Genomic DNA, 17,693 nt, shown 5'->3' with positions numbered 1-17,693 from the left:
GGAACCTTTCGCAACTTCATGTCCTTCAGCATCTTCTAATGTAGCTTTCAACCAATTTGGCCTCTTCCTTGTGGTTGGGACAACCACCGATTGAATAGGCTCACTTGGTCCTTCTTCTTCGATATTTGTAGTAGAGTTTTCATGATGAACTTCTTCTTCTTCAAATATGGGAACTTCTTCGTCATCAGAATCAATAGGAATATCCTTTGATTTCTTGTATGCTTGATTTTCATCGAATATGACATCCCTACTTACTTCAATGTGTCTTCCTTCCTTTATGTAGATTCTATATGCTTTTGAGGAAAAACTATAACAAACGAATATTCCCTTGATACTTGTCAAGTCCAACTTCTTTCGCTTGTCTTTCAGAACATGGATATATGTTGGAATTCCAAAGATTCAAAGGTGATCCACACTCGGTTTCTTCCCTGTGAGTACATCTTCGAGTGTAGTATTATCAAGACTCTTATGAGGACTTCTATTTTGAATGTATACGGCAGTCATCGCTCCTTCTCCCCATAAGAACTTCGGTAGATCTTGATCAAGGAGCATATTTAAAATGCCTTCTTCAATTGACCTATTCTTCCTTTCAACCAATCCATTTTGTTCAAGATAGTAGGGAGCAATGAGCTCCCTCTTAATACCTGCTTCCTTACAATATGCAATCAGCTCTTTAGAAGTGTATTCCCCACCATTGTCAAACCTCAGAGTTTTTATCTTTCTTTCGGTTAGGATTTCCACTTCAACCCTAAACTCCTTGAACTTATCAAATACTTAATCATTAGTTTTGAGGAGGTAGAGCCATGTCTTCCTAGAATAATGAAAGTCCCATAGTAAAGATGACCTCCAACTGATTTGTCCAAGATGGGACCACACACATCAGAATGGATGAGGTCTAATATCTCTTTAGACCTAGTTTCACTATTATGAAATGGCTTTCTAATATGTTTCCCCAAAGAGCATCCCTTGTACACCTTCATGATCTAACTTCATATTAGGAATACCATGAACCAGATGACTAAGAGTTGGGATGACCTTATAATGTAGATGACCATACCTCCTATGCCATAGCTCAATAGGACTTATTTCCATATGAACCAAAGGTTGAGGAGGTTGTGTAATGACTCGATAAAGACTTCTTCATGAACTCCAATAACCCTAGCTTTATCAATGATAGAGTCTTTTCCCCAAACCAATACTTTTCCATCAACAAAAGCAACTCTTTCCCCTTTATCTTCTAAACAAGAAATAGAACAGGAATTCTTTTTCAAACCTAGAACATAGAGAATGTTGTTGAGATGCAGTGTCGATCCACTATCCAGCTTCAGCGATGTTGATCCCAGGCCTCTAACAGCATAGCTTTTGTTGTCACCCAATTCCACTGCATGAGAGAATGGCTCCCTTGATAGTGTATGAAGTTGCTTACTTTCACCTGTCATGTGTCTCAATGCTCCACTATCAATGATCCGTGCATTGTCATCAGTAAGAGAACCTATAAGGGCAGCCAAAAATCATTAACTCTTGACCTTGTTGAACAACTAGTAGATGACCTTCTTGATTCAGCTTCCAGCAGTGTTGCAACCCATTCTTATGTAGTTCATCATAAAGGGAGAATCCATGCCAACAAAGTGATCTTCGATTCTTCCTGACCTTAGCTCTAAAACCATGTTGGAAAATCAAAGTAAATATATTAGGGTTTGATTCTCCTTTCTTGATAATTATTTGTGAATGTGTTGGCTTCTTTTACTTCTTTATTATCTTATCTTTCATCAAGCAATTACCATATTATGTGTGTATGAAGATCACAAAACAAGAGACACAAGATATAGGCACTATGCCAGGGCAAAACCCCCCTCGAGGGGAAAACCCAGTCAAGATAATTCTTCCTTTCAATAGTATTCTTTGAGACTCTTCACCCTAGACCAAGACCAGAATTTCCCTCCACACCAAGTCAGCGTCCCAGATCTTCGACCACTTCGACACACATAATTACCATATTATGTGTGTGAAGATCACAAAACAAGAGACACAAGATATATGCACTATGCCAGGGAAAAACCGCCCTCGTGGGGAAAACCCAATCAAAATAATTCTTCTTTTCAATAGTATTCTTTGAGACTCTTCACCCTAGACCAAGACTAGACTTTCCCTCCACACCAAGTCAGCATCCCAGGTCTTCGACCCCTTACAGCAACTTCGACTAGGCAATAGCTTCCGGCAACAGCGAAATCTTATGAGACTTCGATCTCCCAATCTAGAGCCCGAAACAAAGAGAGTGAGGCACCAAAACTTGGTTTTCTTCCTCTCTATAGACTTCCACAAACTTGCACTTCTTTCGACCTCCTGGTAATAGACTTCCCACTTCTCGAGCTCTTCTTGAGATATCAAACTAGCGTTAGAGTTGATGCTCCAAATGACTTCAACCTCCTTGTATATATATAGGCTTCTTGTGGATCTGTTAATTTTAGGCAAAATGGTATGTTCTATGCTTTAGAGCAATTTACTTCAATTTCTTTATTAGTCCAATATCAATATCCAGTTTAGCAATCACATCAACATGATAGTAAAATGCAGATAAAACATAAACATAAACAGTAGAAGACAAGCCAAGACAAGAGGACACAAGATGTGGCACCAGCCAGGGACAAACCCTAATGTGGGGAAACCCTTGATCAATTCTTCTTATATTCTTCAATAGTTCAACAGAGAGAGAGATAGTACAATTTACAAATCTGATAATTTATGACGGCAGCAAAAGAGCCCTAACCAGAAAAGTCAATGTTGGTCAACAAGGCAGAATTCTTCCTCAATTCAGCTTGGTCAAACCCAACCAACTTCAACCTCCAACAGAAAGTTTAATCAAAGAAAAACAGTCCGAAAAAGTCTAGTCAAAATTGGTAAACAAAAGTCAACCCTGCAGCCAACCTTAGTAAAGTCAACACTAGTCAAAACAGAGGTTAGATTGCCTCGGTTTTTGTGCCCAGTTCTGCGGCCTTCTAGGACAAAAATTCCTCACCCAAATCCACAAATCAAGGAAGGCCAACGCGTCCCAAGAAAACAGCCTGTAAAATTCAATCAAACTGGTCAACGCCTAAAACAAAAAATCGTCCTCTTTTCCTTCGCACATGTGAGAGAGGAAGTTGCTCAAAAAAATGTGTGCCCAATCAGATGAGGGGAGAGAGAGATGTGAGTGAATGAGTGATGTCCAAATGAGGCTCAAGCATCATGAATTTATAGCAACCGTTGAGGATGAATAGACGTGACTGTTGGGCTTCTGAGCCTACATAACTCTGTTGGCCGACCTTGACAATTTGTCCATAATCAAAATAAATTCATAACTTCATTTGTACATGTCGAAATCGGATAATATTTAGATCAATCCTACACCTCTCAGAGAGAGGAATCCAAGAAAAATATCAGTTGTCATAAGTAAGATGAACCATGTGGAGTTTGGCCCTAGTTACCAATTTTAACACGGTCGAATTAGGGTCTTTAGGCCAACTTGATGTGGAGGGTACATAAATCATAATTGACTCAATACTAAACCTTTTTACATGATTCAAAAGCTCAAGAAGGGTCTCTTTGAATGTACAATCACTCTATAAACTCAATATTAATCCTAGCAGTCCACAATGGGGAGTTTGACTAATATAATGATGACCCAAGCATGAAACCCATGCTTTAAAAAGTCATTGTTACAATAATAAAAAATCTTTTCTTTATTCTTTTGACGAGTACATTACATAATGACTCAAGTACATTAATGAAGACCGAACATAGTTACATTTTCTAACATGTTGCTACCATAGTCTGGTTATTATGCTTACATGAGGAAAACCATGGTTATGAGTGTTTGTAATTGCTACAACTAAGATTTTTGGTTTCTACCATTGGAGATTTTCTTGGTCATCTTGCATTGGAGCACTAGAGAGAAGCGGGATAGCTTAAGGGATTATTTAGCAGTGAAGGGGATCCCATTCCTTGTGTTGTGCAAGGTTGGGGGGAAGAGAGGTTGGAAAGTGAGATTGTTGTACAATTAATGGGTTGAAGGGTGACTTCCCTAACTGTAAATGGTGCTATAAACCTAGGCTAAGATGAAAGATCTCCAACTTTAATTTTTTATTGGGCTAGGTGAGGAATAGTCCTAGCCAATAAATTCCCCTTGTCATTTCATTGCTTGGCATAGGGTTGGCACGAACTCAAGCTATTGCTTGTGGCCTTTAGTCACTAGGGTCAACAAATTTCCAAGATAAAAATCAAAATTTGTCGAACTTCAAACCTACATTGAATAAAATCATTGAGATTCAACTAAATTCATGTCAAATTTTAATTAAAATAAAATCATAACCAGATTTGCCTTCATTTGCTGAGCTTTGTTGACATTTGATGGAAGTTCATTTTGAAGGGTTAAAATTTTTTAAGAACATAGCAATCCTCCTCCTTGTGTGTAGCATTCCTCTAGCACAACATCTTGTAGCACACTTCATACTATTCTCCAAGGCAAATAGTTCCTTGAGGCTCACACAAACACACACTTAACACCATTCTCCAAGGCAAGTAGTTCCTTGAGGCTCACATAAACACACACTTAACACCATTCTCCAAGGTGAGTAGTTCCTTGAGGATCAACATTGAGGTTACACATCCATAGGTATAGGATTCAATGGCAACATACATTGACATCTATACATTGGTGGTCATTTATATTAGGTGAAGAGAAATTGGTGTGTTGGTATTTGTCCAACCACGTGGTCAAACATTTGAATCCATTAATGATTTTCAACAATGATTCTCGAACTATGTTTATAGCATATTGGAGGGAAATTGGTGTGTTGGTATTCGTCCAACCATGTGGTCCAACATTTGAATCCATTAACAATTTCAACAATGATTCTTGAACTACAATTACATCATATTGGAAGTCGAAATCGTTTTTGTATTCATCGTTGTTTCCACAAGAAACCACACTCTATTTCCATGCAAGTTAATAAAACTTTTCATGTGAGAAATTTAGACAAGAGACATAATAAGCAATATGTTATGCTAATTTCTTAAATATTAACAAAATTATCTTATTTATCTAAATCAATAAAATTGGTATGTTATTTTTTGCTTTCATTTCTACATATATGTGAAATTACCCTTTTAAATTTTATCACTTTTATTTTTTTATTTTTAAATTTTATAGTCTATCAAACTTAATGTTAAATTTTATCACCTAAATTTTCATGGTCAATTTTTTTTTGTCAAACTTAGAGATCACCAAAGTCAGCCTTGAACACAAACTAGGGGACTTAGGTAGCAGGTTTTGTTTGAAGGACTGGCTAATAAACATAGACTGGCCAGATATAGTCTGAAAAATAGCATGTGCATCTAGTGTGGCAAGGAGGGAATTATTACACATATTTTGGTATTGCAAGTGCACTAGACAATATTTGTCTTATGAAGGGCAAGGATTCATGATAATTTCTATAGACCCATATACAATGGAGAGCTAGTCTTATGGTGATCCTTAACTCCATAGGAAGATAGGTGTGGTGGTGTTGCCATGTCCTTTGGCTCACTACTCTATCCTATTCATGAAAATTGACATGTTTCGAGGGTTCTCTAAAGGGTTTCGATAGAATGGATTTCCAATTTTTTGGGATGACTAAGAAACTAAAATTTATGCTAAGCACCTTTCTTCGCTAGTACATTGTGTCCTCTATTGGATATCGTTGGCTTTCTTAATGTGGTGGCAGTGATGTAAGGGCCTACTCTTTCTTCTTTGTATTAACTTATAAGACTAAGCATTTTGCCAAACTGCAATATTCACTTTTGACCATTATTTGGGGTACAAGTAAATGCCAGAAGACAATGATAATACATGAATTGTGAAATGTTCAAGAAAATGAGCAACGGAAATCTTAAGCATGGAAATTTATTTATAAGTGTAGAAACCTGGTGAAATTTACTAATCCTTGATATGCAAACTTTATGTGTTTGGTGATATTTTTGTAAAAATAATCAAATTTTCAAATATTATAAATAGTTTTGAAAAATTTGGTGATTTTTAACGTAAAATAGTTTTATCCTATAAAAATTGGGTAAATTGGAATTGGCAAATCTTTATTTTGAAAAAAAAAATCGGAAAATCAGCCCATGGGTGAAATTTACCCTGAAAACGATTCAGTGATCACAATATGTATATGGGGACTTCAGACTTGTCATTCTGGGCATCCAGGGTCTTACTGAATTTGACCCTCCCTCCCTTTCTAGATGGATTGAGCGGATCAAGCTCCTTATGGCAAACATCAATATTAGATAAATTTCTCACATTTACAGGGAGTCGAACAAAGAAGCGGATGTGATGTCGAAGGAAGGCCTTTGGGGTACCTTTGGTCTTATGAATTTCAGATTAATTGTGGAGGGCGCCGTCAGGGAGGTGGGCACACTAATATTACCTTAAATGACAGGCCTGTCATATGTTTTTTTGATACCAGATATTTTGGAGAATGTTTTTTGTTCTAGGTAGAGCACTGGCCTATATACTGAACTTTGGCCACTTTGGTACATGTTTTTATTTACTAGTTTTTGCTGTTTTACAAGTTGTTCTTGTTTGATACTCTTGGGTATATTTTGTCACACAAGATGGAAATTTCTGGATGACATTTCTGAACAATGTACTGGATCTTATATTTCTCTAATAGAAATCCAGCGTTTTTTCCTCTAAAAAATAAAAACCTTCACATTCGACAATGTTCCAAATTTTCAGAGTCAGAAAACATTGCGTCATGAAGTATAGTATAAGAATCTACTTCGGGGAAGGATGTTCAGTATTTCCAGAGAAATGTATTAGTTTATTAAATTGATAACTCTGATACTCATCAAGTTAGTATAGAAATCACAAACGAAGAAACAAAGGCAAACATGATGTTTAGTGACTCAACTACAAACCCCTCAAGTTTCCTCGATGTCAGATATATTTTAGAGGGATGTTCAGTATTTCCAGAAAAATTTATTAGTTTATTAAATTGATAACTCTGATACTCATCAAGTTAGTATAGAAACCACAAATGAAGAAACAAAGGCAAACATGATGTTTAGTGACTCAACTACAAACCCCTCAAGCTTCCTCTTTAATTGAGCTACATAATTAAAATACCGTGCTTTTCAAGTAAATTTCCCGCAAAAGAAAAAATATATTCCTGTCAAACATATGTGAAGATTGATTCAGTGTTGTATTCAGAACGAGGCCAAATCTTGGCAAAAGTTGGGATTCATCTTTGATCCTTCACAAGTTAGAAAGCTAGTACTCCTTCACAGGTTAGAAAGCTACTACAAATACACTTGAATGCTATTTTCAATGAACTTACTTGACAGCCTGAAGAAAGACGCTATTCCATATTGAGCATTGTCTCAATTGCATATTAAATCCAGCAACTTCTGAGGGTCATGCTGAATAGCGTGCCATTACCGAGGTCCTCGGTCAGTTTGCATCAGTAACCTAATTCATTCGGATCCCCCACAAATTCCGCGATATGGTCAAGAGACAACGTCAACATCTCGTATGTGTCCTCTTTCTGCACCACTCCAACTCCTTTGTCCGAGTCTCTTTCCATTAGTTTGCCAAGAACACCCCTGTGCTTTCCCTGCACAACAAGAATGGGTCCCCCTCTCTTTGGTATAGCAGTCTCTAAAATATCCTGTTTTACTCCTTGTACCACCATCCCATTCTCATCCAACAACAGATCACAAGTGATAGGATCGACCACATCGATGACCCTGCCCTTCTTTAAGTAGAGCTTTCCCCCCTTGAAGTGCTTGCTGATGATTCTGACCCGAATGTGGCTCCTGAGCCAAGGCATTTCTGGGTTCCTCTCTGCAACGTTACAATCGGACTTACTCTTTTCATTTCCTCCAATCTCAGATTCAATCTTTCTTCTGTCGTCCTCCACTCGCTTTTCTTTTCTACTAGGAGGCTTCTCACTCTTACTACTCTGATGTCGAAATTCCCTCTGTTCCTCCCCATCCTCCCGTCTGTTTCTTCTCTCGGTTCCGCCATATCCGTGCCCATCATCCACTTTCCGATAACCTCTTTCACCACGATCCAGATCCTTCTGCGCTTCCAACTCTCTTCTCTGTCTCTCTCTATCTTCCCCCCTCTTGTCATCTCTTTTCCCATCCCTCCCATCATCGGCCATTCTTCGGTGCCTGCTCTCCGATTCTCTGATCCTTCTATCCTCCCTGCTCACTGGATCTGCCCTTGTTTCATCCCTGCCTCTATAATCCCCTCTTTTTTCATCCCTACTTCCAAAGTCCCTACCCACGTCGTTCCTCTGAACCTCGGATTTCTCCTCAACCCTGATACCACCATAATTCAGTCGATTTTCGTCCTTATTCCTATAATCTTCCTCCATTCGAACCCTTGAGTGCCTACCACCTCCCTCTGTATTGCGATCGTTGCTTCGAACTGCTATATTTTTAAGCCTCCTCAGGCAATCCTCCTCTTCAACGGACCCCAAATCAGCAACCTCCCTGAAACCCACAAGGACCTTCTCTTCGCTCCTGGAAAGCCTCAAAGTCACCATTTGAGCAGAACCCTTCTCCCCATTATCCAAAACCTCAATCACTTCACCCTTCAAACCCTCATGTCTGCCATCGACAACACGAACAATTTTACCGACAGCAACCCCTTTCCGCTGCCTCTCGACGAGCTTTTCCCCTACTCCGACCACATGCCTTACCCGACCATCGGGGCCCGGCTGCGCCACCAAGTCTCTCCTACCCTCCTCCCTGGTCTCCCCAGGCTTCATAACCCTATTTTTCGAGGATTTCTTTTCCACGGGTGGAGGAGCAGGGATGGCGCCGAAGCCCTCACGGCCCACTCTTCTAACATATTCAACGGGCTTCACAACCTCCTTCCCACGGCCTATCCCCTTCCCTCCAGTCCACCCCATTCCTCTCAACAAAGCGGCCCCGAATTCCTCCACGGGCAAGCTATCATAAGCATCCAGAGAAGCCTCCTCCGGCAATTCCTCCACGACCTCTCTCACAATCTGCTGCTCGGACTTTTCCATGAATGCCTTTCCATTGCTTTTCCCATTCTGCTCTATTTCCATGGAATCCGAAACGTGATGAGATCTTCTGATATTGAGGCCGTACTCCGCCTGAGGTTCAATCCCCGCGGCCTCCGCTTCGGGCTCGAAATGCAACTCGGATTCGGTCATCTGAATGTTTTTCATCTTTTTCTCCGGCCGCCATGAATTCTCCAGCTTGGGGATGACCTTCAGCTTCTTGACAGTGGATTTGCTGTTCGGATCGAACTCGTTCAGAAACTCCGGCTTTTCCTCATCTTCGTCTTCTGCAGCCTGTTTGCGCTTGTCCTTCTCTTCTGATGGCCTGGCCTTCGACCTTCCGGAGGAGGTCACCTTTGAAGGCAACGAGAAGGAGAATTTCGAGGCTCCGGCAGGTATCTTCTTGGATTCAGGCTCTCCCACTACCATTTCCGTATCCTCTGCAGGTCCCATTGAATGAATGCAAGATGAAAACTCAGATGAGCAAATGAATCAGATGGGTTGTGGTCTCGAAGAAAATGGCCCTGTGATGAAATAAATATATGTAGACCAGGACAGACAAATACTGTATATTTTACATGTATATAAACCGTAGGTCTTCAGGCGTAGCAATATAGCGTCGGCGTAAAGGGGCTTCACAATCACATGCCTAGCGTTGAAGAATCTTGTTTAACAGCTCAAAGCAATCGCCATGCCTCACTTGCCAATGAGATTTCGAGAATCACATTTGTCTCGGCGGGCGTCAAAAGCCCCTCGCTCCGGCTGAAACCCTGATTCGATTTGACGAAAATTCCGACCTCGAACATAGTTCGCTTTGCTCAGAGTTTCGGTCAAAAAATAATGAATAATGTTGGTAAGAATATTATTTAACTGTAATTTAATGAGAATAAGAAATACAATGCGAGTTTTAGCATTTTAATCTATTATTTATTACTATTTATTAATTTGTTTTTGTTGAGGGCTGATATGTAAATTGTGAGAAAACAAATGTTATAGAGTAGTTAATGTTTTTCACATATTTAGCATTTTAATCTATTATTTATTACTATTTATTAATTTGTTTTTGTTGAGAGCTGATATGTAAATTGTGAGAAAACAAATGTTAATGTTTTTCACACATTTAAAATAAAAATATTGAATTTAAGTTAGTATTAAGGTGTAGAATTCAATTTAGATTTTATTGATTGATAAATTAATATATTTTATTATTTGTATTTTGACATTATGATAATGGAGAATCTAATTCTAATTAAAAATTATAATAATGTCTTATCCGTCTTACTATTTGTTGTGAGCTTTGGTTTATTTTTATAAATTTAAATGCATTTAAATTGTGAATCTAAATAATTTTTCCTTACCTTGTTGTAGTACCTAAGATTATCTTTTTAGGTTTAAAATATAGTTTTTGTCTTAATCAATTATGATAATGGAGAATCTAATTCTAATTAAAAATGATAATAATGTCTTATCCGTCTTACTATTTGTTGTGAGCTTTGGTTTATTTTTATAAATTTAAGTGCATTTAAATTGTGAATCTAAATAATTTTTCCTTACCTTGTTGTAGTAGCTAAGATTATCTTTTTAGGTTTAAAATATAGTTTTTGTCTTAGTCATTGTGTCTACATCTCTAATATGTAAATAGGTGGGCATGTTCTTTGTTTTTCATGTTCTTCTTTTTACTTTTATGGTATGTATTTCAATTTTTATTTTCTACTTAGTTTTGGCCTAGATTTTATCTTTCGAGAAGTGGTTTCACCCTACCTATTGATTCTTTGCTTAAATAAAAATAAGGAAAAGCTATGCATTGCACATATTAATAATTGTTTGGTTTCACCAATACCTAGTATCTTTTAGTTATACATGACACGTATCTAAGTTGAGTTTAATAATTATTTGGTTTCACCATTACCTAGTATCTTTTAGTTATGCATGGCATGTATCTAGATTGAACTTAATAATGGTTTGGTTTCACCATTACGTACCCTTCTTAATCAATATTTTTAGCTATTTGAGTTATTTTTTTTAGTCAATATCTTTGCTCAACTTTTATCATGTTTATGGGCATGATTTTGATTTTGATAGCTACATTTATGATAGTGTAGTAAAAATCTAGGTCGTTGATATCATATCTAATTTAGCAGAATAGATAACTTTGGAGGTAGATGACTGATACTCCGCAGGAAATCCAAGAAGAAATTCCGCCTGAACTTGCAGAAATCGTTTTCGGATTTGAACGATTGTCAATAACACCTGCACCCAAGCCACCATTTTATTGGAGCAAAAATACTTGAATGAATGACAATATAACTGGGTAATCAAGGTCAATGCTTATGATTTTGATATTGAAAATGTAAAAGGGAAAAATAATATTATGGCCAATGCACTCTCCAGGAAACTAACGACATGTTCTCTCATAGAGCTCACAAAAAACTAGAAGACTCACCTTTAAGTGGAATGTTCGAAGAACAGTTTTTCCAGTGCTTTGACATACAGACTCATTGAAGATGACAAGTACAAGATAGTTAATGATGATATTATTTAATATAAGGACAAGATATACTTGGTTCTTGAATCTACATTAAAGGATAAAATCTTGAAGGTTGCACATGACATACCATGAGCTGGACACCAGGGATTCTTCAAAAGTTATTGACATACTAGGAAAAGGTTTTCATGGAAAGGCCTAAAAATTGACGTATTAAAATACGTTAAGAAATGCATGACATGCCAACAGAATAAGGCCGAGGACATGTATCTTGCAAGTTTATTCCAACCTTTACCCTTTCTAGAACAAAAAAGGGAAAGCATCTCAATGGACTTCATTACAGGACTACCCAAAGCACAGAGCAAAGACTGCATCTACACAGTGGTTGATAGATTGATGAAATTTGCACATTTATTTGTGATTCCCATTGATTAATCGACCGAATAGCTAGCAAGAATTTTCTTCAAAGAAATTTTCATGCTTCACAGACTACTTAAAAATATAGTCAGTGATCGAAATAGCAAATTTATGGGGGAATTTTGGCAAGAACTCTTCAGGTTAGTTAAGAGCGAATTAACCCCAAGCACTAACTATCATACACAAAAAAATGGCTAGATGAAGATAATGAATAAATGGATTAAGATATACTTGCATAACTACGTAACTAATCAACAAAAAACATGGATCAAATGACTATACCTCGGGGAGAATTGTTACAACACTGCTTATCATTTATCTATTGGGATGATACCTTTTAGACCACTGTATGGTTATGATGCTCCATCTTTTCTTGACATTGTATTTGGAGATAGGGCCCCATTATACGGTTATGATGCTCCATCTTTTCTTGACATTGTATTTGGAGATAAGGCCATTAGCTAAAGAGTGGATATGAAAAAACCATGATATTCTTAGGACACTCAAAGAAAACATGCAGACTGATATGCCTTTGAAAAATAAATTATTTACTTCATTCAAAGAATGATCAAAATATTTTAACTCCACGAAATTTTATCCCATTGGGAATATGCAAAGGAAATTAGTTTCCGACGAGTTAAACGAAGTTTTAAAAGGAATTTAACTGAGGGCTTCGAAAAAATTGAGCTTGTTGCAATAGTTCAGATTCACGCATGAAGATCAATATAATAGTGTAGAAATTCTAGGCAATTTAATTTAATTATTCACTCATGGGAAAACAATATCATTCATCTATCATGTTTAAATTTTGTTTGATAAGGAGCTCCTGCCATCAATCCAAGTATTTTATTTTTACCGGAACTCAAAGTTAACCACTTTTGGTTTAGATAATTATTCCCTATTTTATCGAAAACAAAATATTAATAACTACGTGTGAAGGCAAAGAGAGCCACGCTGCAGCTCCTTATATGGTTTATCATCTACTAGATGTCGGATGATCCATGTGCGTGTCGAATATAATAACCTGCCTCCACCTCATATTGATTATGTGAAAAATGTACGAGGAATATGTGTGATTTAATTTATATAAACAACAATGTGGTGTGATTTAATTTATATAAACAACAATGTGGTGTATCAAGTATAGGTATCAATGAAGTGTGAACAAGTTTATACGAAAAAATTAATTTACCTAATTCTTAGTGTCTTTATTGTAATGTATTTTGAAGTAGCATGGTCAATCCATGGTTGTGTTTTTGAGGCCAATGTAAATGAAAAAGTAGAGTGTATTGGATTCATTCATACCCATTTTTATAGTTGGTAAAGTGTTGGTAATATTCAATTATTTTTATTTAGATGTTATTTTATTCATTAAGATTATGTTTATTTTTATTTTTATAAATATGTTTATTTTCATGAGAAATATTTCCATATTTTATATAAAGAAAGTATGTCTATTCACGATAAATTCAATATACCACATGCAACAATTGACAATGTTGGTAGAAGGAAATTGGAAGATTAGACATGATGCATAAAGTACTCGCAAATCAATTTGTATATTCACTCCAATGCCAAATTACAAGCCACATGAATAGTGCTCATGAGATCCAACAGATTCTAAACAAGGAGAATATTGTTGAGAAAATCTCTCAACAAAACTCCAACAACCAACAACCCAATCCTACCTATATACTAATGTAAGAATTATTCCAAGCCCCCCCTTTAATGCTTACATTACATCATTACAAAGATTAATACAAAAAAAGACAAATTACAATTTCACATGTCGCATTTGTCTAATCGGTCTTCCTCGACACTTATCCCCACTTTGAAGTCTCCCGGACAATGCTCTTTTCACCACCACAATATTTGAGCTTCCCATTCAACTCATTTAAGACATAACCACCTCTAACCATCTTTGATGAACTTTGTATAATTGACGCTTCTCGATCTCTCGAAAGACAATCTCAATACTGGACTGTATCCAATAGTCAATTATGCAACTGACCTTTCTACACATATGGATCTCATAACATAACCCGTAACATATGCTCTTGAAGCCTGAAGCACAACAAGACCCATCAACATATAACATATTCACATAATCAAATTAACGATACGCTCTCTAGGCACCGAAAAACTTCGAGAACTACTAATTTAATTATATTTCACTTTTCAATAGTTGGTTCTGCAACTTCCATTTACAAACAAGAAAATATAATTTTAATAGCACAAACACTAAAATTTCATTAATGAAGATAAAAAAAAACTACATCAACACTCCAAGTATCAATGTGGTGGGAAGTAGCCATTAAGAATGGGTACCGCTCGTAGTGCAGTGAACAATTAATGGAGTCACCTTTAGTATCGATGGCAAGGCCACAATAGATCCAGATCGCTATTGGTTTCGGCAAGGCAATCGGTGCACTCAGACAGAGAGAGTGCCAGATTGCAATGTACTTCCCCGTAGGCATTGGGTGAGCCCCGCTACCTGTAAACACCAACTTGTATTTATTTTTCTTGTTAAAAATTTGCATTCCAACCACAATGAGGCTTTACTGAACATTGTTAACACCACAACAAACATTTTGTAAAAGCTTCATAAGGCGTCATCTCTATTGGAGAGATAGAGAATGGGCGAATCATAGAGTTGGGTAGGGAGTGGGAAATTGTGGCAAGCATAGACAATTCACTGTGGCTTCAGGAATCCTCCTCTGGCCAGATTCATACAATCTATTGAATCAGAGAATATCCTTTGTTGTACTAAAACAAAACATTTCAAAGTATAACACAAAAAATTTGCAGTTCTGCTGAAAGAATATTGTATTCAGTGGAAAAAAACAGAGCATACATCCCTCTTCCTTGGTGTTGCTTAGCTGCAAACACCCACAAATTAATTACCAGTTTAAAAGAGTACAAAATTTCTATCCAAGAGATGAGAAATTCCATTTTCTAACTTCGTTATCCAGATCTTCATTAGCAAGAAAATGTGCGCACAGATGATACAAAGAAACTGAACTGGTAAACAAATATATAATGGTGGCATGATTATCCCCTTGATGAAATGAGCATTTGACCAGCTGAGGGCGGGGACAACACCTGATTTCAAATTCGGCTAGACCTTCTCAACGACATAGTGCTTACATGTACTTGCTTCTCCCCTGCAGAAGCCTCTCTTTCATCTGCCATAAAATTCCCAGATGGAGAAGAACCAATAGAAATCTTTTGGGAAACTGCGTTCTATATCACAGTGGACACCATGCTTCTTCTTCGAGATCTTCTCTTAAGCCTCTGCACAATCTCATCTCCTGTTAAAAAATATTGCCCATGGCTCACTTTTTTCTTTGAAGTAATCATCTATGTTGGAGAATACTCGAAAATGAGGCTAACGTCGCACTTGGAGATAGGCTTCTAAGGCATGGGGATATCCTCTAATGGGCTCAAAGGAGGGTCCCATTTCTCAGAACAAGGAGTTTTCTCTAATGAAACATGTTCACTGCTTCTCGGCTCACTTGGGATTTGGGCTTTGAAATCTTGAGCAATTTCTATAGCAGCAGAAACACTTGGCTTATTTGGAATCATTGGGTTCCTCCGAGTGAAAGAATGAAGAACCTTAGGGCCAAGATGATAAGGCCAATTACAGTTCCAACTAATGCCAAGTGAATTTGGCTTCCTGAGATTTGAACCTTTTTCCTAATTTCGTGGAACTCTTCAAACACCCTAAGCTTGTAAATAGAGAGCTTGGTGGACAAGAGGAGAAGATGGTTGTGAAGAGATGAAAGAAGAACAAGTAGAGCTTCACGGGTAAAGAGTGCAACTGAAGCAGAGGCCATGAAAACAAGCATCACAAAGAGCTTAATGCATTCTTTGGGTAAAGATTTTCAATATTATATTTTAAAAAAATAAATAAATAAAATAAAATAAAATATAAAATTAAAATATAAAAAAGCAAGTATATGTTTTTCTTACTTTTATTTGTTTATATTTAAAAAATAAAATAATAAATTTTAATTAAATATTTTTTTGGTTTAATTTAGTAATTTAATATTTTTTTTTGTAACTGTAGGTAGTGCCTTTCTTTTCTATTTAAAGTAACCAAAGAGACCAGATACATCGTATTGGTGGCCTCGACCTGCCCCGGAGGGAATCCAGGTCTGTTGGCCACCTTAGTTTACTGTATGCATTCCAAAAACAAAATTTAACAAGTCTTTCCATCCTGGCTATGTGCACTATACAACTGAAAATACTTAGTAAGCTTCTAACATGCATGAAACGGTAAAAGCAAAATGATTCATTGAAACACTTAAGAAACCCGAAAGGATCATTCCTTTCTGATACCAGTATTCAGGTCCATATCCATGGGAATATCCACTGGTTCGGCCTGCCTTGGAGTTGTATGAGCCATCTGAGACAGCTACTGATGCATTTCCTCCAGCTTGTTATTCTGCCTGATCATGATAACTTGGAAAATTTTCATTTCTTTTTGTAGGTTTGGCACACCATTTGCAATTTCGGCCATTTCCTTCGCCACCTGCTCCAGGGCTTTTGCCAGAAGGCATTTTAACACCCAGTAGATATGAAGAGTCTGCCTATACAACGTCAACCTTCCTCGCGTATTCCCCGGATCACTGATCACTTCAGCCCACCCTTCTGTCTCGGAATCAGACTGTTCCTCCATCACACTAGTCTCCATATCTTGAATGATTTGATGAATATCTTCACTCGTGCCTTCCCTATAAGCTCTGGCAGCATCCTGGACTGCTGTCAAAGTAGATCTTCTCCCTCTGCCCTGGTTACTTGGAGCATTTGTTGGTTGGTCCTCTTGATTCCCCTGTCTCAGACGTCCTCTGCTTCCACGCCCTCTGCCACGACCCAAGCGCGCCATCTTGCTGTATACCTTATCCTGTTGACAATTTTCATTCACATAGATCAGTTTTTGAGGTTTAGCATCACTGTCTTCCTCCTCAGTTTTCTCTGTGGTTATTCCTCTTCTCCTGCTACAGTTTCCGCCATTTGTTTGGGTGTTACAATGCTTGTCATTTTTGGGATGCAAGAATTTAAGAAGGCCTTCAGTCATTTGGATCAATTGTTGGGCTAGGGAAGAAATTTTTGTATCCCTTTCCTCTGTCTCCCCTTGCACCTTTGCAGTCGATTGGTTGATACAACCCCCCACTTTTCTTCCCGAACTATTCTCATGGCTATAATTCCCCCATTCATTAAGAAAGCTTCCTTCATCCTGACCCGATGGACCCTCACAAAGCATTGCTGAGTGAAAAGCGGGTTCACACTAGTCCTTTTCTTCCTCAGAGGCTTCAAAAGTAATAAATTTATCCATTTTGCCAATTATGATAGAGGAAAGGGTTGAAGGGGACTCAGAGATAACATACCCAGAATCGTGAACCTCCTTGAAAGCTCCTTCCGTTTACGCTTCACCCTGCTCCTCTTCCTCCCAACTTAGTCTACCCTTCCTTCTAAACTTCACCATCTTCATAAAATACCACTCATTTGTCCCTCTCCCTCTTCCACTACCGCCACCACTATTGCCCATCTCCTTCATTCCACCTCCCCCACTCCGGTTTTTTGAAGATTGCGCTGACATGCAGGTCATTTTTCTGGTTGGAAGGACGACGTTGTACGTATGGGTTAGTCCCGCTGTCCTGCCATGATCATAAACCTGTCTGCTACCCTCACCTACTTTTTTCCACATCTCGATCGGGGGCCATCTATCTCTA

General features: G+C 37.8%; 1 protein-coding gene across 1 annotated transcript in view; it reads right to left on the bottom strand.

The window, feature by feature from the left end:
* The window catches only part of LOC149220379 (protein MOS2-like), a 42,964-nt gene extending 33,218 nt beyond the window's left edge, over window positions 1-9,746 (bottom strand). Inside the window, exon 1 of the mRNA XM_089384777.1 lies at window positions 7,356-9,746. Coding sequence (XP_089240903.1) covers window positions 7,479-9,509 — 2,031 coding nt within the window. The 5' untranslated portion in view covers window positions 9,510-9,746 and the 3' untranslated portion in view covers window positions 7,356-7,478. The remainder of the gene's footprint in view (window positions 1-7,355) is intronic.
* Window positions 9,747-17,693: the final 7,947 nt, after the last annotated feature.

This window comes from Pinus tabuliformis, chromosome Q (genome assembly GCF_031772625.1).
Source record: "Pinus tabuliformis cultivar Carrire ecotype Pingquan chromosome Q, CPIR1, whole genome shotgun sequence".
Taxonomy (NCBI): domain Eukaryota; kingdom Viridiplantae; phylum Streptophyta; class Pinopsida; order Pinales; family Pinaceae; genus Pinus; species Pinus tabuliformis.
Note: the sequence above shows the minus strand (reverse complement) of the source record. Positions and strands in the feature narration are given on the sequence as shown.